General features: G+C 44.2%; 2 protein-coding genes across 5 annotated transcripts in view; one reads left to right on the top strand and one right to left on the bottom strand.

The window, feature by feature from the left end:
* The window catches only part of ly75 (lymphocyte antigen 75), a gene marked incomplete at its 5' end in the record, with an annotated part of 36,286 nt that extends 22,220 nt beyond the window's left edge, over positions 1 to 14,066 (top strand). Inside the window, 15 exon segments of the mRNA NM_001195412.1 lie at positions 198 to 334; positions 849 to 954; positions 1,122 to 1,276; positions 3,335 to 3,464; positions 3,742 to 3,962; positions 4,262 to 4,424; positions 4,636 to 4,800; positions 7,463 to 7,585; positions 7,842 to 8,033; positions 8,164 to 8,387; positions 8,563 to 8,773; positions 10,927 to 11,088; positions 11,949 to 12,065; positions 12,289 to 12,480; positions 12,731 to 14,066. Coding sequence (NP_001182341.1) covers positions 198 to 334; positions 849 to 954; positions 1,122 to 1,276; positions 3,335 to 3,464; positions 3,742 to 3,962; positions 4,262 to 4,424; positions 4,636 to 4,800; positions 7,463 to 7,585; positions 7,842 to 8,033; positions 8,164 to 8,387; positions 8,563 to 8,773; positions 10,927 to 11,088; positions 11,949 to 12,065; positions 12,289 to 12,480; positions 12,731 to 12,903 — 2,471 coding nt within the window. The 3' untranslated portion in view covers positions 12,904 to 14,066.
* A 1,289-nt stretch (positions 14,067 to 15,355) lies between these two features.
* On the bottom strand, positions 15,356 to 26,808 carry LOC110527479 (E3 ubiquitin-protein ligase MARCHF7). Of its 4 annotated transcripts, none has more exons than XM_090240362.1 (11): positions 26,669 to 26,808; positions 21,807 to 21,989; positions 20,499 to 20,649; positions 19,568 to 19,739; positions 19,083 to 19,262; positions 17,792 to 18,917; positions 17,387 to 17,556; positions 17,180 to 17,283; positions 16,818 to 16,919; positions 16,552 to 16,600; positions 15,356 to 16,089 (listed from the first exon to the last, which is right to left on the bottom strand). In XM_090240362.1, exons 2-11 carry the CDS (start codon positions 21,977 to 21,979, stop codon positions 15,995 to 15,997), a joined length of 2,322 nt encoding a protein of 773 aa, XP_090096488.1. In that variant the 5' UTR covers positions 21,980 to 21,989; positions 26,669 to 26,808; the 3' UTR covers positions 15,356 to 15,994. The 4 variants fall into 4 exon arrangements, with proteins under 4 accessions (XP_090096488.1, XP_090096490.1, XP_090096491.1 ...); XM_090240364.1 differs by lacking the exon at positions 26,669 to 26,808 and adding an exon at positions 26,113 to 26,183; XM_090240365.1 differs by lacking the exon at positions 26,669 to 26,808 and adding an exon at positions 22,357 to 22,380.
* Between the last annotated feature and the right edge of the window lie 211 nt (positions 26,809 to 27,019).

Below are 27,019 nucleotides of genomic sequence, written 5' to 3'. Positions count from 1 at the left end.
TAAACAAATTTGTGCACAACATTTTAGAGAAATAAGCTCACACATATGGAACATTTCTGGGGTCTTTTATTTCAGCTCATGAAACATGGTACACAACACTTTATATGAAACAATGTTCATTCAACCAATGTGTGCCCAGTGGGTTGTTACCTTCCGGTCACTCACACACACTCACTCACACACACCTGCCCCTCCAGAGTACGAGTACAGCTGTGAGCTGAAGCTGCCATTCGTGTGTGAGAGACACAATACCACAGCTATAGAGACCCACCCTGGAGAGCCTCACCCCAATGGTCTGCCCTGTGAGAGCGACTATTTACGCTTCAGGGACAAGGTCAGTCTGTCGTACACACACACATACACTGGAGGCTGGTGTCACTGGACGGCCATACAGTAACGGCTGAAATGGAATGAATGGAGCGGTATAAAACACATGGAAACCAGTTGTGATACTGTTTAATTCGTTCCATTCCAGCCATGACAATGAGTCCGTCCTCTGATCTAGTCTACATACAGGTAGGTACATTCTGTGTAAGCAAGAATGGGTGTGGTATATGGCCAATATACCACGACTAAGGGCTGTTCTTACGCACGACACAACGCAGAATGCCTGGATACAGCCCTTAGCTGGGGTATATTGGCCATATACCACCAACCCCGTGGTGCCGTATTGCTATTATAAACTGGTTACCAATGTAATTAGAGCAGTAAAAATGTTTTGTGGTTGTTATGTTATGTTATGTGGTTTACGGTCTGATATACCACGGCTGTCAGCCAAATCAGCATTCAGGGCTTAAACCACCCAGTTTCTAATCATTGTTATTGAATGTTGCCGTTGCCTTTTCCAGTGCTACGTGGTGATCAAGCCTCTGTACCTGACTTTTCAACACGCCAACGAGCACTGTCAGTCGATGAGAGGAACTCTACTCACTATCACAGACCAAGTTGAACAGGGTGAGTAGTAAACCTTCCAGTGGATGCCTTTTACCTATCTGTCTTTTTATTCATCATGTTTGTCAATAGACAGCCTTCCATTCTCCTGAGAGGACCAATGGTTGATGTCCCTTCAGTCTTATCCAGCGGTTGTTGACTAGTTGCGCCTATCTGTTTGTTGTGGTCAGACTTTGTGACCTCGCTGTTGCCGGCGCAGCCCCAGAAGACGTGGATTGGCCTGAAGCTCAAACAGCAGGACCCAGAGTGGGTGGATGACTCCCCGGTCTCCTACCTCAACTTTAACCCCCTGCTTCATGGCCTACTCAGGCCCATACTCGTCAACGTGAGTTCCCACTCACTTCCCTTCTCAATTCTATCCAGCGTGGCCACAGGGATCAATGAGTTATAACTTAGAGTTATAACTTAGAATTCAATCAAAACCCAGTAAGCATACCTCTCATTCAAATGAAATCATAGATTAGTTTTACTGTAAAAATACCAGGCAGTTGGTCAGAATCAGGGGTGAAAGTAAGCTAGCTAGCTAGTACCCCATACCGGTAAAACCTGATCCTATCACAATAATGAAAACACTTTTTTTTTTTTCACCCCAATTTCGTGGTATCCAATTGTTTAGTAGCTGTTACTACAAGTAGTAGTTGTTTATCTTGTCTCATCGCTACAACTCGGGAGAGCTCGGGAGAGACGAAGGTTGAAAGTCATGCGTCCTCCGATACACAACCCAACCAAGCCGCTTCTTAACACAGCGCGCATCCAACCCGGAAGCCAGCCGTACCAATGTGTCGGAGGAAACACCTTGGTTAGCGTGCACTGCGCCCGGCCCGCCACAGGAGTCGATGATGAGACAAGGATATCCCTACCGGCCAACCCCTCCCTAACCCGGACGACGCTAGGCCAATTGTGCGTCGCCCCACAGACCTCCCGGTCGCGGCCGGTTACAACAGAGCCTGGACGCGAACCCAGAGTCTCTGGTGGCACAGCTGGCGCTGCAGTACAGCGCCCTTAACCACTGCGCCACCCGGGAGGCCCTCAATTAAAACACATTTTAAGAGAACTGTAGGCTATTACAGTATTTATCATTGCCGCATGCAAGTCGCATGAAAAATGTGTGAATAGACTTGAAAACTTGTGGAATTACGCTCCAAAATGCAGTGTGGTTCGATGATAAGGCAGATATGAGTGGCCGAGACCGCAGCAGTGTACGCATCAATTCAGGTTACAAGACTTGTGCAGGCCTAATGGATGACAATAACAATGTCATTCATAACACTTTGTGGTGTTTTGTAAGTGGTCTCTTTGAATTGATCAAATGGCACCGTATGGATGCCAGAATATAACTAACCCAGTAGTTGGAATAGTGACTGGAAAAGGACAGTAGTCCTCACATGTAGCCTATTATAATATGAACTCCTACACAATTAAGCTTTCCTCTCAGTAAAATGATAGACCAAATGTTAATTTTGTCTCAGGACCAGGAATGGAGAAATAGGATTTATTTATTTCAGCATTTTGAGAGATTGAGAATCCCGTTGGGTGACCTAAAGGTGCAATTTCAGCATAAAAGCTGACAGTATTTCATTTTCAACCACATAAAATATGCATCCAAGATGAACTTAAATACTATCAGAAACATGTTGGATCATTTCCTGGAAACGGGTCAAATTGATGTCATTTGGAGATCTCCCTGGTCCCTAAACGTCCACGTGAGAAAAGCAGAAATCAAAAGAGAAAACTTTACTGATGTCAACTAGATTGTTGATGACGCATTGATCATTCTATCGATTTATGACATCATTCTGGTGAGCAAGGCTTTATTTAGTCTTCCAAACAATCATCAAGTAATGACAAGAGTAGCTGCATGTATCTAGTTATAGACAGGTTGACTAACAAATAGTCTACAAAATGTCGAAAATCATAAGCAGCCCGTCGTTCCACCGCCCCTTAGTGACGTTCGCAAGTAAACAGAAGTAATTCTTTGAAAATCAGTTAAAAACATGGCTGGTTGTGTTTATGCCACATTAAAAGGTAGGCTAATATATTTTAAAAATTAAGACGACAAAGCTTTATTAGCTCCATAGAGATCCTATTAAATTAATAGGATTCTATATGTAATTCTATGATTAGGCCCATTAAACAATAATAAGCGCGTTCACCAATAGGAGGTCTCCATACCAGGAAGAAATTAAATGTACTTTAACCACTGGTAAGAGTGCGTGCAGGTAGGTTTTTTAAACAAATGATGGGACTACATAAACATTACTATGATAGCCTATACTAAATACCAGTCTCTAAAAAACATGTTCCACATATGTTTCAAAGTTCAAGGTCATCATAACCTATAACTAACTCTCTGTGTCCCTGTTGTTATTGTGTCTGTCTGCAGCTTCATGACCCAGAGAGAATTGAGCTGTGTGTCTTCGTGTTCAACGACCCCAGCTCTGCCATGATGGGCTCCTGGGACTACACCTCCTGCTCTGACCAGCAATATGTGTCCATCTGCCAGCACTATGCAGGTACACCACCGCTACCTAGCAGCAGAGGGCGCCAAACACATCCAATTATCTGTGCTTATCTTGTCCGTGTTGGTGAAAGAACGGATGACGTGTGGACTCTACAGTCAGAAGGCTTGTGATAGAAAGACTCTTGATATTAAGTGTATGAAGTAGATTGATATTATTGATAGTTGTTACTTGATATTGCTACTGTTTTGTGGAGTGGAAATTGAGCATATTGAGCATAATAGGGTTTAAAACCTCGTCTGACCCCTTTAAATCCCTCTCATGTTCTCAGACAAGCCAGAGGAGCCCCAGTTCCAGTTGGAGCCATTCCAGGTCAACAACCACACCTTTAAGCTGCTTCAGAAGAACATGACGTGGCACGAGGCTCTGGCGGAGTGCAGGAACCAGAACATGGACCTGGCCAGCGTAGCCGACACCCTGCTGCAGTCGGTCCTCACCGTGCACGTCACCCGCGCACGCAGCCCCATGTGGATCGGCCTCTTCAGCGCAGACGTAAGTGGCCATAGCTCTTCACCCTAACCCGTTGGTGTTCGCAGATCTAAAAGAAAGGGATGGGTTTAAGGCAACATGGCAAAGCAAACAACCGGTAGCCCATTGGGAGGCTAGGCGGAGCCGTCACCTTGTAGAATAGGCCACACCCATCCTGTTCCCTCAGTTCTGCAGTCACTGAATGATAGTGGCTGATTTCATAATGACGATTTCACAGATTCTACAGTGCGGTTCAGTTTGTTCTTAATGGACTTGCCTGGTTAAATTAATAAGGAACTCAACTCAGCGTTTTGTATTGTCAGGATGGTGTCCACTACCACTGGACAGACCACAGTCACACGGTGTTTAGTCGCTGGTCCTCAGAGCCCACCGTTGGACGCTGTGTCTTTCTGGACACGGACGGCTTCTGGAAGGCTACGGAGTGTATGGAACAGTTGGCAGGGGCTATCTGCCATGTTCCACACGGTAAGACAGCAATACAGTGGCTCAGTTGGTAAGAGCTGGGGTCTTGTAATGTAATGGTCATACCAAAAGTGTAAGCACTATGGATGCAATTGTCTGTTAAGTGGCATAATTAAAACAAGACAGGATGATAATCAACCAAGCACTCTCCTCAGACAGCAACTGTGTATTTTGGCATTTTAATTTTATGAATGAACACTTTCAATGTTTCCAGAAGAGACTCACACCACCCCTGAGGACAGGGCTGTGAAATGTCCTCACAAGAGCGGCGGGCCAAACTGGATCCCCTTCAAGAACAACTGCTACACCTTCCAACTGGCATCGTCCAGATGGGAAGAGTTTGACAAGGGCCAGATACTTCAGACGTGCAAGAAACTGGGTAAGGAGCAGGGACACCGTTTGGCACAGACATCAGTCAGGAACCATTTGTACTGTGAAGACCTCCACAAACAAGATACATATTAGAAACATGTCCTATAGTCTCAATTAGAAATGCGAAAAAGAGGGAGCGCTGCTTTGGCATCAAATATGAAGACGAAGAGAGATGCTCATTGGAGAATGGGGTATAATTTATAACGACCAAATGAGGTTGCAGCGGTGTAAAAACATCATACTTCCAAAACATTCAAAGCATTCTCTCTCTTTGTGGAAAAGTTTGAAAAAATCCTTTATTTTAGCAAAAAATGTGAACTCACCAACGTGTGTTGCTCAGCGGCCTTCTTCAGGGTTCAACAGGTGCATAGTAGTGACAGGTGAAACGAATGACCAGAAAATAAACAAATACAAATAAATCAATCAAATGTAACTATAGGCCAATACAATGTTTCACACAAATAAACAACTCAAGATTAATAAATACAAAAATACAATTCTAATAGTTACAGAAGTACAATAACAAAAAAAGAAGCTAAATCTATTTCATTGTTCAACCCTGAAAGACAGTAGCTTTGAGTGTGTGTATCCAGAAGGTTTCCCTGAAGCCTGTAACCCCCCATCTTGTTGATGGATACCACCTCTATGGCCATGGCTTTAAGCAAGGCCTTGGGATAATTGTCATTGATGGAATATTTATGTTCTGCCGGTCTGTCTTTTAGTGTCCTTTTTGTGCAAACCAATATAAAAACGACCACATGGGCACTCCAACCTATAAACAACAAACACAGTGTTGCATATTCGCAGAATATTGGATTTGGTAAGTTATTTCCTTGTGTAATTGAACGTTTAGTTTTTTTCTATGTTGGGGCAGTGGTTGCAGTGTCCCCACAGAAAGGTGCCAGTGGGTTTGGAAAGCCAGTTGGCTTTGACTGCGGGGGAGGAGGGGGGGGGGGGGTTATTTGACTGCACCAGCTTGTCCCGTAGGGTGGGCGCGTGTCTATAAGAAAAGCATGGCAGCTCGGTAAAAACTTCACCTAATGCAGGGTCCATTTTGATGATACTCCAATTCTGTTTGATGATATTCTTTATGTGAGATGCCTCTCTGCTGTACTGGGTAACAAAATACATTTGGTTTGACTTTTGGGGCCTTTGGTATTGTCTGAGCATATTTTCTCTATCTAAGGATGTATCCTTTATTATGGATTGATTGACAACACTTGATTTGTATCTCTGTTTCAGCAACTTTATTTAGGAAATCATCCCCCTTGTAACAAATGCTCTGTAGCCGCTGAAATGGGCATGACGCCTCTGTGTGGAGCTGAAGCAGTTCATTGTCAGGTGATCGAAACGACAAAATGACGTCATGTATATCCTCCTGATTTAATGATTTAATCAAACGAAAATGGATTAAAGAGGATCAAACAAAAAATCTCCCCAACCGTAGTCCTAAAAACACATTTGCGTAGTTGGGTGCAAAACAGGCGGCCATTACTGGCCATTTGACTTGTCTGTTGGACCTGAAAAAGAGTTGGAAGAAAAAGAACAACATTATTGTTTAGTGCCCGCTTTGTTAGAGAATCTCTGGGGCTGCGCTTCCCTCTGGGCCGAGTTGAAGATGGTGTTTCGGAGCCTCGAGAACCTCGCTGTGTACAATACCCCAATTGTCCGATAAATTCTATAGGAAGAGAGACTGCAGATTCTTTCAAACTATTTTGTTATAAGATTTGCACAAATGAAGCAATCAACCATCACTAAGAAGAGTCAGAGTTGGAAGCTCAACGAACAGAGTTGTCTCTCAGCTGTTATGGGAAAGTCCAACCTCATTGTCTATGTGGCAGTCAGCAGATGTGTGCAAACAGGGGTGGAGAACATAGTGTATAAAAGGCGTTTAGCTTGTCTGTGTAGATTAAGATAGCTGACGTTGACCACCATTGTCTGTTCCTTCCTGCATGTTTCCATACAGAGGAGTTCCTACAGACAGTACAAACGGGATGTCGCATACTGCGGTCGCACCCGGCTCTTATCTGTACGCCCAGAGTTCTAACTAAGTCACACAAGACAACAAGCCTTCATCAGGGAAATAAAACACTAGCCTAAAGCAATGGACAATTCTCTAAGTAAAAACAGCATGGTATGTTTCATTTTGTACATTTCCGCGACGCTTCATACAGTATTTTCCATGGTATTACAGATGCAGTTCTTGACACAAACAGAAACGTACATTTATTGTCTTGACCATTCACCCTCTGGATGGCACACGTACACATACACATACACATACACGATCCATGTTTCAATTGTCAAACAGGCTTAAGCATCCTCGTTTAATTACCTGTCTCCTCCCCGAAGTGGATTTAGTGACATCAATAAGGGATCCTAGCTTTCACCTGGTCAGTCTGTCATGGAAAGAGCAGGCGTACCTTCCACAAGAGAGCGCCTTGGATATTCCTTTTAAATATTAGGTTTTTACATCGCTGCAACTTCATTTGGTCACTATAAGTCTCAATTAGACTTTTTTTGAGATTTAAAAAATGGACATTGATGCCTGGTCAAAACAGACTTCATCTGTGCTCTGATTTGAAGGTGTTTATTAATTAAACATACACACCGCTTATGTACGAGTAACAAAGTCTTTATGAAGTGTTACCGGTTGATGTTCTCCTCAGATGCTGATGCAGACATCCTGACCATCAGGAACGTAGTGGAGAATGAGTTTGTGAAGGAGCAGCTCCTTCCCTTCAAAGACCTGGTGCAGTTTGTCTGGCTAGGGGTGTTCAACGATGACAACGGTGAGTGGACTGGACCGGGCTCCCCGTATTAATCTCCCCAACACTCAGCATGGACAGTGTGTCCTTCTGTTAGATCTGCTGTTTGGACTTTCATATCATCATTCATTGCCCTGCATTATGAGGAGACGCTGAATTGGATCCTTGTAAAAATGTCTTACTGGATCATCAAGTCTGAAGCTTACTCACTGATCGTCGTTGTATTCTTGTGTGATGAGACGTGTAATACATGTCAAGTGGTTGCTCCTGTCCTTGGTAGATAACCAGATGAAGTGGTATGACGGTACCAACGTCCAGTACTCTAACTGGGGAGATGGAAGACCAAGCGTCTCAGCCAGCGATGAGTTTGTGGCGGGTCTCAACACTGAGGGAGTCTGGGAGATATTCACCAACAAACGCCACTTCAGCCCCTTCAAGCAGAGAAGCATTGTGGTCTGCAAATTGGATAAAGGTTGGTAGACCCCATTCAGACAAACATACTTCACCTATTCACAAGGAGTACTATATTTTTTTTAAATTACAACTAAATAATACATTTTGCACTTGATTGACTCTATTAACACATTTTCTTCGTCCCCAAGACTCTAAGGACGAATACAATCAGTCGGTCAGGGACTTTGAGCGCTATGGCAACCTGAGCTACCACGTGATAACCAGGAAGTTGAGCTGGTTCCAGGCGCTGGAGGAGTGTGGCCGTGGCAACGGACACCTGGCCAGCGTGCATGACACCGGGCACAACGCTCACATGGAGCTTATCGCCAAGCGAGACGGCTTCCCGCTGTGGATCGGTCTGTCCAGTCAGGATGTAAGGGAGCTTAGCCACAATGCCACTAACACGGCGGCCATTTCTATTGAGAATAACTTCATCTTTTGCAGGAATTTAGTTAAACGGCAGGTAGACATTAAATGCAAAATTTGCTAAGCACCTCTAGTGTGAAGTTTGTTGAGTAATACTGCATCCCCCTCCCCTCTCTGCGCAGGCTAGTGGCTCTCAGTCTTATGAGTGGTCCGATGGGACTAAGTATCACTACAGTCAGGCGGGACTCTCCGACACTGTTGTCAAGTCCAGCTCAGACCCTCAGAGTGTCTGTGTGTACATCACTCCCCATGGCACCTGGATGAGAATGGACTGCAATGCCAAGCTGGACGGAGCCATCTGCTACAACACCACCATCACCACCCCCACTCAGAGTAAGATCCAGTCATATTACCTAGCCTATTAAATCACCACCACCACCCCCACTCAGAGTAATACCCAGTCCTAGTACCTAGTCTATTACATCACCACCCCAACACAGAGTAAGACCCATTCCTAGTACCTAGCCTATTACATCACCACCCCCACTCAGAGTAAGACCCAGTCCTATTGCCTAGCCTATTACAACACCACCATCACCACCCGCACTCAGAGTAAGACCCAGTCCTAGGACCTAGCCTATTACATCACCACCCCCACTCAGAGTAAGACCAAGTCCTAGTACCTAGCCTATTACATCACCACCACACAGAGTAAGACCCATTCCTAGTACCTAGCCTATTATATCACCACCATCACCACCCCCACTCAGAGTAAGAGCCAGTCCTATTGCCTAGCCTATTACATCACCACCATCACCACCCCCACTCAGAGTAAGACCCAGTCCTAGTACCTAGCCTATTACATCACCACCATCATCACCCCCACTCAGAGTAAGACCCAGTCCTATTGCATAGCCTATTACATCACCACCCCCACTCAGAGTAAGACCCAGTCCTAGTACCTATCCTATTACATCACCACCCCCACTCAGAGTAAGACCAAGTCCTAGTACCTAGCCTATTACATCATCACCATCTCCACTTAGAGTAATACCCAGTCCTATTACCTAGCATATTACATCACCAACATCACCACCCCCACTCAGCGTAAGACCGGGTTCTATTACCTAGTCTATTACATCACCACCATCACCACCCCCACTTAGAGTAATACCCAGTCCTATTACCTGGCCTATTACATCTCCACCATCACCACTCAGAGTAAGACCCAGTCCTAGTACCTAGCCTATTACACCATCACCATCGCCACTCAGAGTAATACCCAGTCCTATTACCTAGCATATTACATCACCACCATCACCACTCAGAGTAAGACCCAGTCCTATTACCTAGCCTATTACATCATCACCATCGCCACTCAGAGTAATACCCAGTCCTATTACCTAGCATATTACATCACCACAATCACCACCCCCAGTCAGCGTAAGACCCAGTCCTATTACCTAGTCTATTACATCACCACCATCACCACCCCCACTCAGATTAAGACCAAGGCCTAGTACCTAGCCTATTATATCACCACCATCACCACTCAGAGTAAGACCCGATCTTATTACCTAGCATATTACATCACCACAATCACCACCCCCAGTGTGGTTCTACGGTCTTAGAACCTACCCTATTAGTATTACATCACCACTCAGAGTAAGACCCAGTCCTATTACCTAGCATATTACATCACCACCATCACCACCCCCACTCAGAGTAAGACCCGGTCTTATTACCTAGCCTATTACTTCATCATCACCACCACTCAGAGTAAGACCCAGTCCTACGGTTGTAGTACCTACCCTATTAGTATTACATCACCACTCAGAGTAAGACCCAGTCCTACGGTCTTAGAACCTACCCTATTAGTATTACATCACCACTCAGAGTAAGACCCAGTGCTGGTACCTAGTCTATTACATCACCACCCCCACTCAGAGTAAGACCTGGTCTTATTACCTAGCCTATTACATCATCACCACCACCACTCAGAGTAAGACCCAGTCCTACGGTCTTAGTACCTACCCTATTAGTGTTACATCACCACTCAGAGTAAGACCCAGTCCTACGGTCTTAGTACCTACCCTATTAGTATTACATCACCACTCAGAGTAAGACCCAGTGCTGGTACCTAGTCTATTACATCACCACCCCCACTCAGAGTAAGACCTGGTCTTATTACCTAGCCTATTACATCATCACCACCACCACTCAGAGTAAGACCCAGTCCTACGGTCTTAGTACCTACCCTATTATTATTACATCACCACTCAGAGTAAGACCCAGTCCTACGGTCTTAGTACCTACCCTATTATTATTACATCACCACTCAGAGTAAGACCCAGTCCTACGGTCTTAGTACTTACCCTATTAGTATTTATTTATTATACACACAACTTGAATTCTTGTGTTAAGAAGACATTGATGTTTAATGAGCGATCTGAGCAGATTTGTTTTACATAGTATACACACCAATCTTTTAAGATTCCATAAAATAAATCCCTCTAATGTCATCTGTTTTTGTTTGTCTAAATCAGGATCGAACCTCGCAGTTCCCCAGGTGGCCAACAACTGCCCTCAGAACAGTGGCTCGTCTAAGTGGGTTGAGCACCAGGACCACTGCTATGCTTTTGACATGACCTTCTATAACTACTCTGTGTACAGCATGGAGGATGCCAAGAGCATCTGTGAAAGGCTTGGTAAGTCACCCACTATCTCTCCTATTTGACACGTATATATTTCTGTATTATTGTATATAAGTTGAGTTTTACATTATTGCAGCATCTTGGGTTAGGTTGTTATGGTAAGAGAATGGTTTCCCTATAACCAACCTGATTAAATACAAGTATTTCATATTTACTCTTATAAACTGGGTAGTTTGGTTCCTAGATGCTGATTATCTGAAAGCTGTGGTATATCAGATATTATAAACTGGGTGGCTCGAGCCCTGAATGCTGATTGGCTGACAGCCGTGGTATATCAGTCCTTATACCAAGGGTATGACAAAAATTACGAGCGGCAGGTAGCCTTCGAGGTTAGAGCATTGGCCCAGTAACTGAAAGGTTTGCATGTTCCAAAACCGGAGCTGACAAGGTCAAATAAATATGAAATAAAATCTGTCGCTGTGCCCTTGAGCAAGGTACTTAGCCCTAATTGCTCCATTAGTGCTCTACAATGGCGACCCAGGCCATGACCCTACTCCCTGCGGGTCTCAGGGGGAGTTGGGATATGCAAAAAAATAAAAACATATTTCCATTACAGACCTGTGTGTAACAGGACAAATATAAGCACCCAAATGATTATTCTAATTACATTGGTAACCAGTTTATAATAGCGATAAGGCTCCTCTGGGGTTTATAGATAATATACCACAGCTAAGGGCTACATCCAGGCACTCTGCGCTGTGTCGTGCATAAGAACATCCCTTAGCCGTGGTATATTGGCCATATACCACACCCCCCCAGGCCTTATTGCTTAATTAGTACACCATGATCAAATCAAGTGGTTTCCTACTTACAGTACAGTGCATGTATGCCTCCTTTTTGCCTTTGATTGACAGATGCACAGCTGCTGACCATAATGACCAAAGAGGAGAATGACTTTGTCTCTGGCTACATGGCAGACAACCCTCTCATCACCAGTAGGGTGTGGCTCGGCATGGACCTGGACAAACAAGGTAAACTGACCTGACTCGTACAATAGGATAGGCTTGTCACTTATTACTGTTATGAGACATTATATTTATATTGGACAGCATGGAAGTTGTGTGCACTTCATTTGGAAAGTCAGGCACTTTAAAATACATAAAAATTCTACATGCCAATACAGTACATTCTACTCAAATAAAGTTGTCTATTTTAACTCAGAATAGAATCAGTAATGCTTCCTCTGTCTTCCAGGTCAGCCAGTGGGCTGGGTGGACGGTTCCTCTCTGGCCTTCTCTAACTGGGAGACCAAGGGTTCTGCTAGTGGGGTGAAGACAGCGACCCAGCAGAACTCTTGTGCTGTCATGGTGTCTGCAGACGGAGGTGTCTGGAGCAGAGTCAGCTGCAAGGACAGCCACAGCCGCATCGTCTGCAAAGTACCCACACGTGAGTACAATAGTGCAATGGTTCACCAGTCTCAACTCATACATACTTTTTTACTATGTGGATAGCAGCATGCCCTGGTGACCACTCCAAGCTATTGCATGTAACAAGAGTCGATTGTATATGGCTCATAGATTTCCCCGGCTTCGCTGTGGTTATGGTTATTCTATATTTGTAAACATTGATGTGCTTGAAACAACGACTTTCTTGGCCAGTTTGGAGATGTGTTTCTGACTGGCTGTGTTGCCTCCAGGGTCGGGGAGCGTCCCGGTGGCGCTGGTCTTCTTCCTGGTCGTCCTCACCGCCCTTCTGGCGGCCATCGGCTTCGTCGTTTATAAGAAGAGCAGGGCCAGATTCAACTCCACCGTGCGCTACAGGAGAACCATTGATGATGCTGACAGCACTAGTATAATGGATGCAGAGTGAGACTTGTCTTCTATCTATGCAGTTTAAAGAAGCAGTTATTTGCCTACATTTATTCAGTATGGAAATATTATTATGCAGCAAACTGAAACCTGGCTGCCTTTTCATTTTAAAAGACAACTTTATTTATTTGTATAAATTCCCAAGCAGGCTTTTTTTTTTGCATTTTCTGTGACATTGTAAATATTGGCAAAAGGATTTTGAGAATCCCCAAACTAGAATTTTAGTATTTTTTGGTTGTTTTACCTTATGTTTTAATTAACTTTACAATGATTATTTTAGAGAAAGAGCTGCCACATTGAACAGTTGCTGCAGTGTTGATGGACTTGACAAAAAAGGCACTGGATACGTGATGCTTGTTGTCAGGGTATTTTTCCTTCTCGGAGGCACTGATGTTTTTCTCTGTTTTCACTCTTTGTGATTATTTTGTCATGGAGGAAGGTGTCGTTTTCACTGTTGGTCATTGACGAAAGAAGGAACAACTGCATCATGGCACTTTCATTAACAGAACTATAATTATTAGCTTGATGTATTTTCATCATTTAAAAAACAATTTAAGGTCTAATACAGGTACTCTAGCTAATGCAGTCCAACACAGACTCCCTTAGACAATTTGGAGTGGCATGCATTCTCATTTGCCATTTGGCCATTTCAACTACATGCAATTCATTCCAACTGTAAATGCCTTAGGTGCATTCTCTTTGTCATGACTGTAACCTTCCTCTCCTATGCGCTCAAACTACTGAGAACATTTGCACTTTAAATTGAAACGTTTTATCGTGAATAATGCCTTAGCAGTTGTTTCTGCCACGTTCAAGCACAATAGTTGTCTTAGGGGTGTTCATTTGGGGTTAATGTTTTCAAAGGTCGCTACTTGCTGAGGCCTCAAACTGCACACAGCTGCTGTAAATGCTTTGTAAATATTTAAATTCTTTTTTTTAAAATTGTATTATGGAGAATCTAAACCAAAGATGTTTTTTTGAATCTCGTGAATGTTGATAACCTGGACATTCCTCTAGACTTTATTTGGATCTGCCTTGCAACAATGCTTGTTAACTAGGATTACCATTCCCAAAATGTTCAACAGTATCTTCATATCTACATTTTGGTCCCAAGCAGACCATCCACAACACTATGGTCTTCCAATAAAATAGGTTTGTCTTTAAGGGCTGAGTCCTGTCATTTTTGTTGTTGAGGAAATGAATAGATTTCAGACGTGGGTATCACTGTGACCTACCACAATAACTTTGTTTGGAGGCGGCAAGGACACAAGGAATCGAGAAAGGAATAATTAAAGAAAGCTCTGGAATTCTGCAAAGGAGCTTCCCTAATTCAGGCTGGGATTCAATCCAAGGCGCTACAGAGTTGTTCTACAACTTGGATTAAATCCCTGCCTCAATCAAGGGTCACGTTCCCCTGCTCAAACATTGCATGCGTTAACCAATGGTTCCGTGCCACATCAACTGTGTAGCCGGGCACCAGACTGCTAGAACATGTGGTTAGCCGTTACGTGGAAACCCGATCCAGGCATGTAAGATCTGGTATGCATCCACAACATCTGAGCAGAGGAACATTACCTTGTGATGAGGGAAGCTCTGACTTACTGAACTAATGTGATTGGTTGGATGAAAGCTCAGTGGGCAGAGTATACAGATGCATGTATAAAAAAAGGTTGGTAGGTTGGAGGGCATTACATACAGGTTGTGACCTGCAAAGTTAGTTGTTCAAATCCCAATTGTGACTCGTTTCCAACCATACCGAACATTAAACAAATTACATGTCTAATCTAACTTTGATTGAACAACTTCAAAATCTGTCAACGCAGATGGTGCCATCCACACCCCTAGTGCAGCGGACAAGACACTGGGATAGGGACCAGGTCACAGGTTCAAATCTTGCCAATAACACTTCACAAAAAAAAAGATTTATGGGAGATTGTCAATTGGTTTCGCTCAACTACCTAGTCCAGGCAACAAATGGACTTTAATGAAATGAGACAACGCCACTAACACACACAAATTACATTTACAGGAGGAATCCCAAAATGTATAAAGTGGCAAAAACATTTAGCTAGTTGTGCCAGACATTTTTATAAAGATGACTAGTGTATCATTTAAACGTCCGCATGCTTTTAACCTTAAAAAATCTGAAGGGGGTGAGGCAGATTACAAAACTCGTCTCAGTAGGATACACCTAAGTATCCTCGGCTAGAGGCGGCTATCGAGCAAATTCCTCCATTAAACTATTAACGAATTGCCACTTCTACATATGGTGACCACTTACCGGGTCAGAGAAGAGGGTGGAGTTTACCTCAATTGAGAATCTTCCCGTCTTCTTTTTAAATCATAAAAGGTTTTTGAGCAACAGTTATTGAAATTGCTTACACATTAACAGATTTTTAACTTCATTGTCCTTGTTCAGTTTTGTTGAATGAAATGTTGCCTGCAAACACATGTACATTCAAACTTTATTGCAACAATTAAATGAAAACAAGTTTCAGAGCCAAGCAAAATAGCATTTTCATACCGCAAACATTGAAAACAGACAAAAACAGAACAAACTGTCAATTATTGAGCTGTAAACAGTAAAGGGAATAATTTGCCACTTTTTGATATAATCTTCCCTAAACAGCCCTTTCCTTTCTCCCAACCCGCTAAACTAATGAACCAGTGTTGTGTTTGGGAGCTTTTTCAATTTCTCTCTTTTTTTAATTTTACACAATATCTCACCACGGTGGCCGGATCTGCTTTTGTAGATCAGGAAACAGTTAAAGCACTCGTGGTATCACAGTTCAAAAAGACATCTTGCATTTTAACGGAATAAAGCTCAAATCTGGAGACCTGGAGGGGGGGGGGGGGTATAAAGCATTTCCTCACCTCGGTCCACTTCAAAGTCAGTCTGCATATCTATGACATCGTCACCTCTACGTCAGGAGTGACTTCCCATCTACTTGGCATTGGCTTTAAAGAAAATCTCACAAGCCATTGCACTCAGTAAAATCACACAAGATGAAACAGAATGGGTTGCTACTAGCTGGTAACACCTTCAATTCTTCTGCTTGCCCCCCCATCTATTTTTCCTTATCCCCCGTCGGTCAATTGTACTCCTCTTCCAGGTCTTCATCGAGGTCACAGAAATCGATTGACGGCCGAGTATCAACCACCTCTTCGTCCGATTCCCCATAAGAGCCTGCAGCGGAGGGAAAAATTATCAGTCAAATCGGACACTAGTCTATTTCATTATTTATTTTTGAATAAACAGCTGCAAAAGGTATCTTTTAGTTTAGAAAGTGTTCAAAAAGGTAAAATAGTAAGACCATTTAATTGTCGGTGATGAATACTGCAGTGCATATCAAACCATCTAATAACCTCTACGGAGAGGACCTTCTGCATAGCTAACTGAAGGGTAATTATCCACAGCAGTGTTGCTGGGCAACAAAAATATGTGCAGAGTTCACCATGCTACATGTAGAAATGCTTTTGTCCTTTCACACGTATGGGCCTTTAACATCAGAGAAGGTCAATATAATCAAATACTTACCCATCAATTCATAAACAGTAGTGGGGGGGGGGGGGTAGTTTTACCAACAGCCTCATATCAAGTTACTAAAACGTATACACAGCATTGGGGAGAAATTATTCAAGAACGTACTTTCAAGATTGTCCATGTGTTCGTGAAGGGTTCTCGCCAGGTTGAAAAACTGAGCGAAAGAGGGGGAAAATGTTTTTTAAAAAAACACTGAATCCTACTACATTTGAATTAAGTATTTTTCCACACCCCGATACAATAGTAAGTGAATTATACGGCCAAAGAAGAACCTGGGGCTTAACATTCAAGATGACTTCTGAGCCCAGTGTAAAATTCATGAGGTTTAGAATTGGTTGTGCATGGTGTCGACTGTAGGCGTGGGCTCTTACCCCGGCGTCGTTGGCAGCTCCTAGCACATCAGAGAACCTCTGCTCACACAGGTGAAGCAACACCACCAGGTAAAGGCCACAGCTGATGAACTCGTACTCAGACTGGACAGAAAGGGAACGAGTGTAAGGAAGCGGTCACTGAAAGCTGCAGATATGCGTTAAGCTCAAGTTAAGACTGGATCCCAGGAGGTTAAACCTTAACGTTTCACAGAACAGTTGTTTTTAGTGTCCCTTTCTGGTATTCTACAGTTGAATGAGCAGCACAGGAGGGATATTCTGCAGAATGTTTCCCCGTTCACAGTCTTAACAGTTAGATAATGGATGACTAGGAGACGTCTGGGGTTAACTGAGCGTCCCCTCACCTTCTCATGAGTCCTGTGTAGCTCGTTGATGTCAAAGTTCTCAATGTTCAGGTGCAGCTTTTCTTTGCACAGCTCACACGTGGTGATGGCATCCAGATTCGTGCCTGGACAAGAGAGGGAAAGACGGCAAGAATGTGCGATAAATGCAGAATACACAGAGGGGAAGAAATCATTCGTTGAGGTCAGAGAGAGAGAAATAAATCTTACCAGAGCTGATTTTGGAACGCAGCCACTTCTTGATGCAGTCCTGGTGAACATACTGCAGACTGCCTGTGCAGCGGCAGGGCTCGATCAGAGGGTTGGAGGGAGACTCCTCACCCATTTGGCAAATACGACACAGGTCCCCTTCCTCCTCGTCAGAGTCCTCCAACAGCAGGCTACAGGGGAGAGCGAGAGAAAGAAAACTGTAAATAAACCTATCAACCATTCAAAAATCGGAGAAATGACTGAGTAAAATAATTAAAGCGGTGGTCCATCCAAAAGAGGCATTTAAATGACAAGACGAGCGTAGCCACAATAAAGACGATGGACAACACATGGACAGTGCTATGTACAACAGGGGGTGGGACACAAGCATGCAGGTTCAGCCCACTCCCCAGTCAGCATCCCCACCTCTCCTGGATCTTCCTCAGTCTCTCAGGGTCTCTGGAGGAGGTGGGCTTCTCCTGGCCCTCCGGTTGGCTCCTGGCGGCGCCCGTCATGTCCACGGCGATCATGACGTTGTCGTGGACGCGGAACAGCGGGCTGCTCATGAACCTCGCCAAACGCTGACTACTCCCCGCCATGTCTCTCAACTCTTCCTGTAGGGCGGCGCTAGCGCCCATCGTCCCCGAGGCTGCTGCTGCAACTTCCTCTTCGTCTTCCTCATCATCCTCGGGGGAGTCTCTCCTCCTGAGGGGGAACTGGGTACCACGGTAATCCTCATCGGCGCCGGATGCCAGGCGAGCGCTTTCGTCCCGTCCTTCTCTTCTACGGCGGGAGAAGAGAGGAGTGCAGCGGGTCTGGATGGAAGACGACAGCCAGGAGGAACCTGAAGTACTACTTCCAACACCACTGGTGCTGCCCCCTCTCCAGGCCTCCAGGCCACGCTGGGTCTGACCCTCCTGGACCGGGGACAGGCCCTGTCTGCGACGCCTCAAGAAGGCAAAGGCCTGAGCCGCGTCAGAGCCTCTGGGAACGGGTTCCACACTCACGGGCCGGACGCTCTCCTCGCTGGTAGCCACGGGTGTGTGGCTGGGGACTTCAACGACAGGGCTGTCCTCGGCCGAGTCGAAGGAGCGGGAGGTGGAGCCAGAGCTGGAGCCACTGGAGTCCTGGCTGGAGCGCCGAGAGAAGAGGCGGGAGAGGAGACGGCGGGTGGAGCGACGTCCATCGGATGCCTCGCCACCCTCTGGGGTTGTCCTGGGGGTGGTGGTTGGCGCGGAGGGAGGGGGGCTGGAGTCCCGGGCCTCCCGTCTTGCTGAGGGGGTTGTGTACCAAGACGAGGGGCGAGAGGAGACGGAGGCTCCTAGAGTGGGCTCTGGGCTCTCAGTGGGTTCCTTGGTGGTGCGGAAGGTAGAGGTGGTCAGGGAGTGGCCGGTGGTCCGGGAGGTGGTGGAGTCCCGGGCCAGTGGGAAGCGCTGGTAAGTGGAAGAGAGGTGGCGACTGAGGGAGCTGCTCTCCCTGCTAGAGGAAGAGTAGAGGGTCTCCTTGGGCCGGGCCCCCTGGGCATAGGTGGAGGTCACACGGTCTGGCCGGTCTAAAACAAATGTCCACATTAGCGGTTGCATGCGTGTCAGTATTATGTTTGCGTGCGAGTATGTAGCGGTTTCAGTTTTATGATTGAATGTGTGCGTAAATGTGTCAATAGATGTGTAACACAACGCACACAAATGAGTCACTATGTGTGAGTGTAAGAACATACACAGGGATGAGCTGAGTCCAGAGCTCCTATAGCTGGTGTCAGCCTCACTAGACAGACTCCTCCCCTCAGTCCTCTTCTCCAGCTCCCTTCTGGACCACAGGGGCTCTGAGGAGGAAGAGGAGGAGGAAGAAGAGGAGGACGACCTGGACAGAGGCCGGTACGACTTCCACGACGACGAATCTAAAACACAAGGTGCCAGTTTGTTATTCAGCTGCATGATAGAAAAGTTGGCTAAACCACGACAGGAATCATTAAGATGCTTAATCAATGTTTAACTGAAGATGTAATATCATTATTATCACTCAAAGCAATGGTAATGATTTTAGGCATGATTATCACAAGACCTGCGCTCATCAAGTGTATGGAAACAGCAGTATATTTAAAGGAAAAGTTCACTTAAAAAAAACATTTGCCAGGTATTTTCATACATGAAAAAGGGCTCAAGGAAAGAGACTGAACTCTCCCTTGAACCAGGGGTCAGATACCAGTGTCTCTGAGGATACTGCTGGAGTAGGAGGAGCCAGTCACAGAGGAGGAGGGGCTTCTTGTATATGCAGCTCTGTTGGTATAGGACAGTTTGACCCGTTTGGTATCCCCATCATCAGTTGTGTTGCTGAGAAGTCCTGAGTACGTCCCCAGTCTTCGCTCTGAATCAGTCTGATAGAACAACCCACAGAATACCATCACATGAATCAAAATGGGCTTGAACGGCACTTTGAACTTGAAACCGCTCATCAGTAATATCACTATCAAAAGGCAAACTGTTTAATCCCCAAGTCTATTGACGCACGTGTAATCTAAGTCACAATTTAAAACAAATCACCATCAAAATCTGTCAGTTTATGTTAGCGACAGCATTGGCTGCATCTCAATCCACCATATCCGCCTAGGCTGCGGTGGAAGGTGGCAGAGCTACAGTGGTGTTGGTCACAGACCATGAGACATCCCCGAAAAACATATATAAATAGGTCTTCTCACTAAACATAGCGTCCAAACTAGGGGAGACTGAAACAATGGTGTTCTCAGTTTTGCTCTTAGACCCCCATGAGTGCCACGGGACTCATCTGAAGGTAAGGGGTTAAATATATATATTTCCCAAGCCGTCTTATATCTCCCAGATATAGGACAGGCACTTCAAAACCTTAATCCTTACCATACATTTTTTTGACCGTCTTGCCATTCATAAAAATGTTTTATTTAATTTGTTTCTATGGGCTATAATAGTATAGGCCAAATTCTATATTTTATCCAATATATATATATATATATATATATATTTTTTTTAATTGATAGCTAAAGTGATCCTAAAATTCTAAATCAAATAGCTAAATGATTCACGGTATGACCATGCTAAAACAATTCCATATATTAGCTTAGTGCCCTGATGAACAAAATCCCGTTCTATCGTGAGTTTACCAGTTTGCTGCGGCTGCTCAGTGAGGACTCGGCCCAGGAGCGATCGTAGGAGACCGAGGAGGTGGTCAGAGGGGATTTCCAGCTGGAGTGGCGGCTGTCAGAGCTACTGTAGTCCCTGGTCGAGCTGAGGAACCGAGAGCTCGGAGACACCAGGAGCGTGAAAACACAGGGAGCGCAAGTCAATACGTGGAGAAATGTAGGGTAGCTGACATGGTACAAATCCAAGATCACCACAAACAGGAAAAGAGTGGGAAAACAGTTCATATCCAAGCAGTGTTTCCCCTAGGATTTACATCAGCAGCGATGGCAAAGTCAGCATTGTAGTGGGCCTAGCCAATGGCATAAGACCAAAAATTGTAAAAGCCCTCAAAGACAATTTAGCTGTAAAATTGTTTTTAATTACACACTAAAAATGATATTCATATTCATGCTACACATTGAGCCGAGATCCATTTTTAAAGCTTCCTGCAATTCTGCACATTCATGGCTTCTGCCGTGTTCAAAATCAATGGGTGCCCCCTATTTTTTGGAGTTGCGGCAACGATTTAGCAGCAGAGGCTAACACTGCTAAATTAATATAGGGGAAACACTGCAGAGCATTTGTCTAAATATCCTACATTATTCCTACATTCTTTCATGCTAGATAGATAATTATAATGGCATAATATTTCACATAATAACATTGATCTTTTTTTCAGAACATCAAATGCAGTCAAAAGTACTCCAAAATGTTTACAGCCTTCTGTAATTCTACTTAAAGAGGTCTGCGAACGTGTCAATTAAGGCACTTGTTTATTGTGCATTTGAGCCGGGCCCAGGACTCTTCTGGAAGAGTAGTCAAATAGACAGACAGCCCCAGTAGTAACTTTATCTAATGGCACAGTCCTTGACAGGACAGGCGGGCTGAAAAACACACGGGCAGGAATCTAGGCTGGCCTATAAAAAGCCCCAGCTAAAGTACACAGATACCTTCACTGCTTCTGAACACGGCTAGCTAGCCAAATAGAGAAGAGGATTGGAACCAAGAGGCAGAGCTACAGTCCCTTAGTCAGATGGCAGCAAAGAAAGCCTGATTCTTGGGGGGAGAAAATAATGACCCCACACGACTGCCTTTATTTTAAAGAGAACATTGGTCGTCATGAAAACAGGCTAAACTTGTCCCAACTGCCTAGCCTTATCCTTCCTTTGTTTATAAACATATTTGAAGAGTTATTGTTAACCGGCAGAATTTTAGGAATACGAAATGACATTTAGGGTCAGCAAATGTATGTGACCTGCCACTTTCTCCCTCTCATACAGTTCAGTACCTGGTGGTCGAGGTCAGGTTTAAGGGGTGTGGCCCTGGTGAATCGATCACTGTTCAGGACACTGGTTCTTCCATAGAGTCTGCTGGAACCCAGGGAGGAGGGGGAAGAGGATGAAGAATAAGACGACGTGGTGCCGGACACCGTAAAGGGCAGCCGACGAGGCTTGGAATCCATCACTGATTGGCTGTGGAAAGAGATTAGAAAAGCCCAGATGTAAGAAAAAATTTAAATCAAACATTGTACAAAGAAGTGGAGTACGGTAGGCTTAGACATAGTCCAGTGTTATTTAGTACACAAGCGCTAGACTGATGTAGGCTACAGCAGGGGTTCCAAATTTTTTTCCCACTCAGGCCCCACTTCCAGCATTGAACATCATGTCCACCATGCGCGCCACATCTATTTCTATGGGCACAAGCACTGGTCATGACAAACTGTTCACATCCCTTGTTGTCGGCCAATACATTTTGCAGTTAAGCTCATTTTCTTGCAATTCCACACTCTGCCTCGTCTAACGTGTGTTCGTGTGATATTTGAGTGACAAACATTACAACCTGAAAATAAAGGAGAGCCGCACTCTAGGAGGTCAGATGCAAAAATGTCATGTCCAACATTGACTGCCAAGCTGTCTTCATCAGGGTATAATCAAACACTGCGGGATGACTTATTTATATAGTGTCAAAAGACACAGGTGTCTGTAATCATGGCCAAGTGTGGCCTAATCATTGGTTAATTATCAAAAATTAAAAACGGCATACAAAGAACAGCATACGAAAAACCATGGATAACATACGATCATAGATTCATTTTAGACCACACAAGCTTACAAACAATTACAATGGCAAAGTCACAATAATGGCTTCAGATCAAAGTCTAGGTTGAAACCGAAGGGAGCAAGGGTCTTACAACCTAGCTAAAAGAATATATATATATTTTTTTAAAGAGTTGACATGGGCTAGTTGATCTGCACATTTCTGACAAACTATAAAATAGCTCTATGGTATGTATTTATTATGGATCCCCATCAGCTGCCAAGGCAGCAGCTACGCTTCCTGGAGTCTGGCAAAATTAAGGCAGTTTTATCCCCTCCCCAATTTCTCTCGTCTCATTGCTGCAACTCCAACGGGCTCTGGAGGCGAAGGTAGAGTCATGCATCCTCAGAAACATGACCCATCAAACCACCCTTCTTAATTAGAGGTCAACCGATTAATCGAAATGGACGATTAATTAGGGCCGATTTCAAGTTCTCTTAACAATCGGAAATCGGTATTTTTGGACACCTTTATTTAACTAGGCAAGTCAGTTAAGAACACATTCTTATTTTCAATGACGGCCTAGGAACAGTGGGTTAACTGCCTTGTTCAGGGGCAGAAAGACAGATTTTCCCCTTGTCAGCTCGGGGGATCCAATCTTGTAACCTTACAGTTAACTAGTTCAACGCAATAACAACCTGCCTCTCTCTTGTTGTACTCCACAAGGAGACTGCCTGTTACGCGAATGCAGTAAGCCAAGGTAAGTTGCTAGCTAGTTAAACTTATCTTATAAAAACAATCATAATCACTAGTTAACTACACACGGTTGATATTACTAGATATTATCTAGCGTGTCCTGCGTTGCATATAATCTGACTGAGCATACAAGTATCTAAGTATCTGACTGAGCGTAAACATTCATTCAAACAGCACTTTCGTGCGTTTTGCCAGCAGCTCTTCGTTGTACGTCAAGCATTGCGCTGTTCATGACTTCAAGCCTATCAACTCCCGAGATGAGGCTGGTGTAACCGAAGTGAAATGGCTAGCTAGTTAGCACGCGCTAATAGCGTTTCAAACGTCACTCGCTCTGAGCCTTGGAGTAGTTGTTCCCCTTGCTCTGCATGGGTAACGCTGCTTCGAGGGTGGCTGTTGTCGTTGTGTTCCTGGTTCGAGCCCGGGGAGGAGTGACAAGAGGGATGGAAGCTATACTTACACTGGCAATACTAAAGTGCCTATAAGAACATCCAATAGTCAAAGGTTAATGAAATACAAATGGTATAGAGGGAAATAGTCCTATAATTCCTATAACTACAACCTAAAACTTCTTACCTGGGAATATTGAAGACTCATGTTAAAAGGAACCACCAGCTTTCATATGTTCTCATGTTCTGAGCAAGGAACTTAAATGTTAGCTTTCTTACATAGCACATATTGCACTTTTACTTTCTTCTCCAACACTTTGTTTTTGCATTATTTAAACCAAATTGAACACGTTTCAGTATTTGAGGCTAAATTGATTTTATTGATGCATTATATTAAGTTAAAGTGTTTATTCAGTATTGTTGTAATCGTCTTTACAACAAATAAACTACATTTTTTATTTTTAATTGGCCGATTAATCGGTATCGGCTTTTTTGGTCCTCCAATAATCTGTAACGAAAAATCATAATCGGTTGACCTCTATTCTTAACACACACCTGCTTAACCCGGAAGCCAGCCGCAGCAATGTGTCGGAGGAAACACCCTTCACCTGACGACCGAGGTCAGCCTGCAGGCACCCGGCCCACATAAAGGCGGCGCTAGAGCGCGGTGAGCCAAGTCAAGCTGCCCCGGCCAAACCCTCCCCTAACCCGGACGACGCTGGGCCAATTGTGCGCCACCCTACGGGACTCCCGAGCATGGCCGGTTGTGATACAGCCCGGGATCAAACCCAGGTCTGTAGTGACACCTCTAGCACTGCGTCACTCGGGAGGCAGCAGTTATTCATTTTTGAAAAACATTACAATACATTAACAGATTTCACAACATATTAAGTATGCAATGACAAGAGGAAAACTGATTACGCACTACACAATTTCGAAACTGCACCTTGTCCATTCTCCTATTACAACCTTTAAGAGTAAGTTGAAAACCTTCCTGAGTTACTTAAAATAAAAATAAATAAAGTGGGAACCAAGTCAATAGAAGCTCAATGTCCTGACCCAACCCTACCTTACTTATTGCTAAAACCTTCGGTGCTGGTTCCACCCAACCCTAAGGCTAGGCTAAATGTGATTTAACGACAACAAGCTAAGACGAGATAGACCTAGCAGTGTTTTGAAACTGCAATCGTAAAGACCAGACTGAAGAGTCAGGGAATCTCCTAATCTGATAAGAACCCAACAGTCAGGAGAAGGGGTTGGCTGTTCGCTGAGGCAGCAGAAGGGTGACAGTGTACAAGACACAGTCAAACTGTTCAGAAGCAGCAGCTTCTTGGCACCTAACCCCCACACCTGTCCTTGGATCACTGTTATTACATCCCAAATGGCACCCTATTCAGTGCACTACATAGGCATTAGGGTGCCATTTGGTACACACTGTCACAGCCATTTGATGGTGACATTTCCTGAGGAATGACAGAGCAGCAGGGGGGCTGTGCAGACCAGGTCAGGCCTTGCACCACGAGTCACTGCAGGGTAATTTATTAAAAAGGTACATTCCTCTGGTTTACATGGATCACAGCACCCATACGGGGATAGGAGAACCAGAGAGAAGAAACCTGTCCATCTCCTTACAAAGCCCCACCCCCTCAACTGTTTGGGAAAGGTTCCTAACAGTAAACTTCAAGTGTTTATTTTGTATTGCACCTAGGCTATCTCCTTTGGTAGCCTACAGTTGTAGCTTAGAAATACTATTTTAATACATTATATTTATGCTCCTGATTTAACCCAGTGCGATTGTGGCTTCTCTCAATCACACTCATGAGGCATGTGTGGTGCTAAACTTAACCATCAGGAATGCTGATGTGTACATGAGGGAAGTTGCTAGGTAAGGCTGATAATCTGCACACAAGATAACAAAACGTGCTTCTCTACTGTTAATATTTATTGACACAATAGTAACACGTTCGGTCAAGCTCTGCAAAACTGGAAGAGTGAATTTTAAATTCGGCATCAGAAGTTTAGTTTTTTTCAAAAACATTTTGTTTTGAGAATGTGGCTTGGCTGCTCTTCCTGATTCAGACATGGCCATGAATGCATTAGCTGTTTTTTCCTCGACCAGTCAAGGCCAGTTATTTTTCCTTCTCCATCTACCAGATTTGCAGCAATAAACTATAGTTTAGGTACCTTTGCATAGATCGAGAACAAGACAAGTCTTATTAATGCAACAGTTGAGCAAACCAGTGACACCTTAGCATCTCAGTCATGAATTGCAAGCTAGCCAACAATAGCTTCATGGCTAACGTTAGGTAACGTTAGCTGACTGTCACTAAAAGGCTACCCAAATAACCTGAACGACCTGTCAAAATGTCTGTTTCGCTGACCAGATGTCGAATGAGCTTGTCAGCTAGCTACCTACCGTTAACAATACTCATGGACATGTAAGCATGAAACATGCATGATCTCAAAGCCACACTGTCTGGGGCCAGCTAGTCACCCAAACGTGTTGTTGGCACGGCTTCGAAGTTCAACATGGATAAAGAAAAACAGCTTGCTAGCTAACGTTACCTACTTGGCTAAATAGCTAGCTAACGTCAGCCCACGACCACAAAGCATGCTAGGGCTACAGTTGCTAACTACCATCCTAGAACTATAAACCACTCGATTGAGGACATGTCAGTCATATCCACAAATAGGACATTTACGGGACACAAGACAGTGAATGCGATGAGACAATCTTGGTGGTTTAGCTGGTTAACGTTAAATAGCAAACGGTAGGTAGGCCTATTTTTTTTAATGCTGCTGTTGTTGATCATCCGTCCTGACATAACGTTAAGAAGCTAGCTAATCCATTTATTATATCAAAGGAATCAATTTAATCGTTGCCAAATTAAAATGTAAAACAATGTCGCTGGCTATAGCTAGAAACATCACTGATAAGGTGCTACTTTCGTGCAAACGCAGCACACTCTCACCTTTGCTTCCAAGCTTCGCTGCATTCAATGATGACGGCGTCTGTGTGTTGATATAGAGAAGGTCATGTGATTTACAATGCAATCAGACACCCAGAGAAAGTACATACAACTCAGGATGGTGATGGACAATGTACTCCAGCCAATAGAATATGAAAGACTGTACTTGTTCCCCCCCCCCCCCTTTTAATTGACGGTTGTGAATTATGATTGAAAGTACAGTATGATTGTGATAGTAATGAATTGATGATGATGTTGGTGAGTTAAGATTGACAGGATGGTTCTGATAATGAATTGATGATGATGATGATGATGATGATGATGATGTTGGTGAGTTACAATTGAAAGTATGAT

The sequence above is a fragment of the Oncorhynchus mykiss genome, chromosome 7 (assembly GCF_057628025.1).
Source record: "Oncorhynchus mykiss isolate SJ-2025 chromosome 7, ASM5762802v1, whole genome shotgun sequence".
NCBI lineage: Eukaryota > Metazoa > Chordata > Actinopteri > Salmoniformes > Salmonidae > Oncorhynchus > Oncorhynchus mykiss.
The sequence above is the reverse complement of the archived record's forward strand: the minus strand, read 5'-3'. Positions and strand labels throughout refer to the sequence as shown.

Excerpts from the sequence above, each read along its gene's own strand:
- LOC110527479 (XM_090240362.1), bottom strand. The coding sequence starts at position 21,979 with ATGGATTCCAAGCCTCGTCGGCTGCCCTTTACGGTGTCCGGCACCACG. Across the intron at positions 17,557-17,791 it reads CTGAGGAAGATCCAGGAGAG|CCTGCTGTTGGAGGACTCTG; the intron begins GTGGGGATGCTG and ends TCTCCCCTGTAG. Across the intron at positions 16,601-16,817 it reads GAGCTGCCAACGACGCCGGG|TTTTTCAACCTGGCGAGAAC; the intron begins GTAAGAGCCCAC and ends TCTTTCGCTCAG.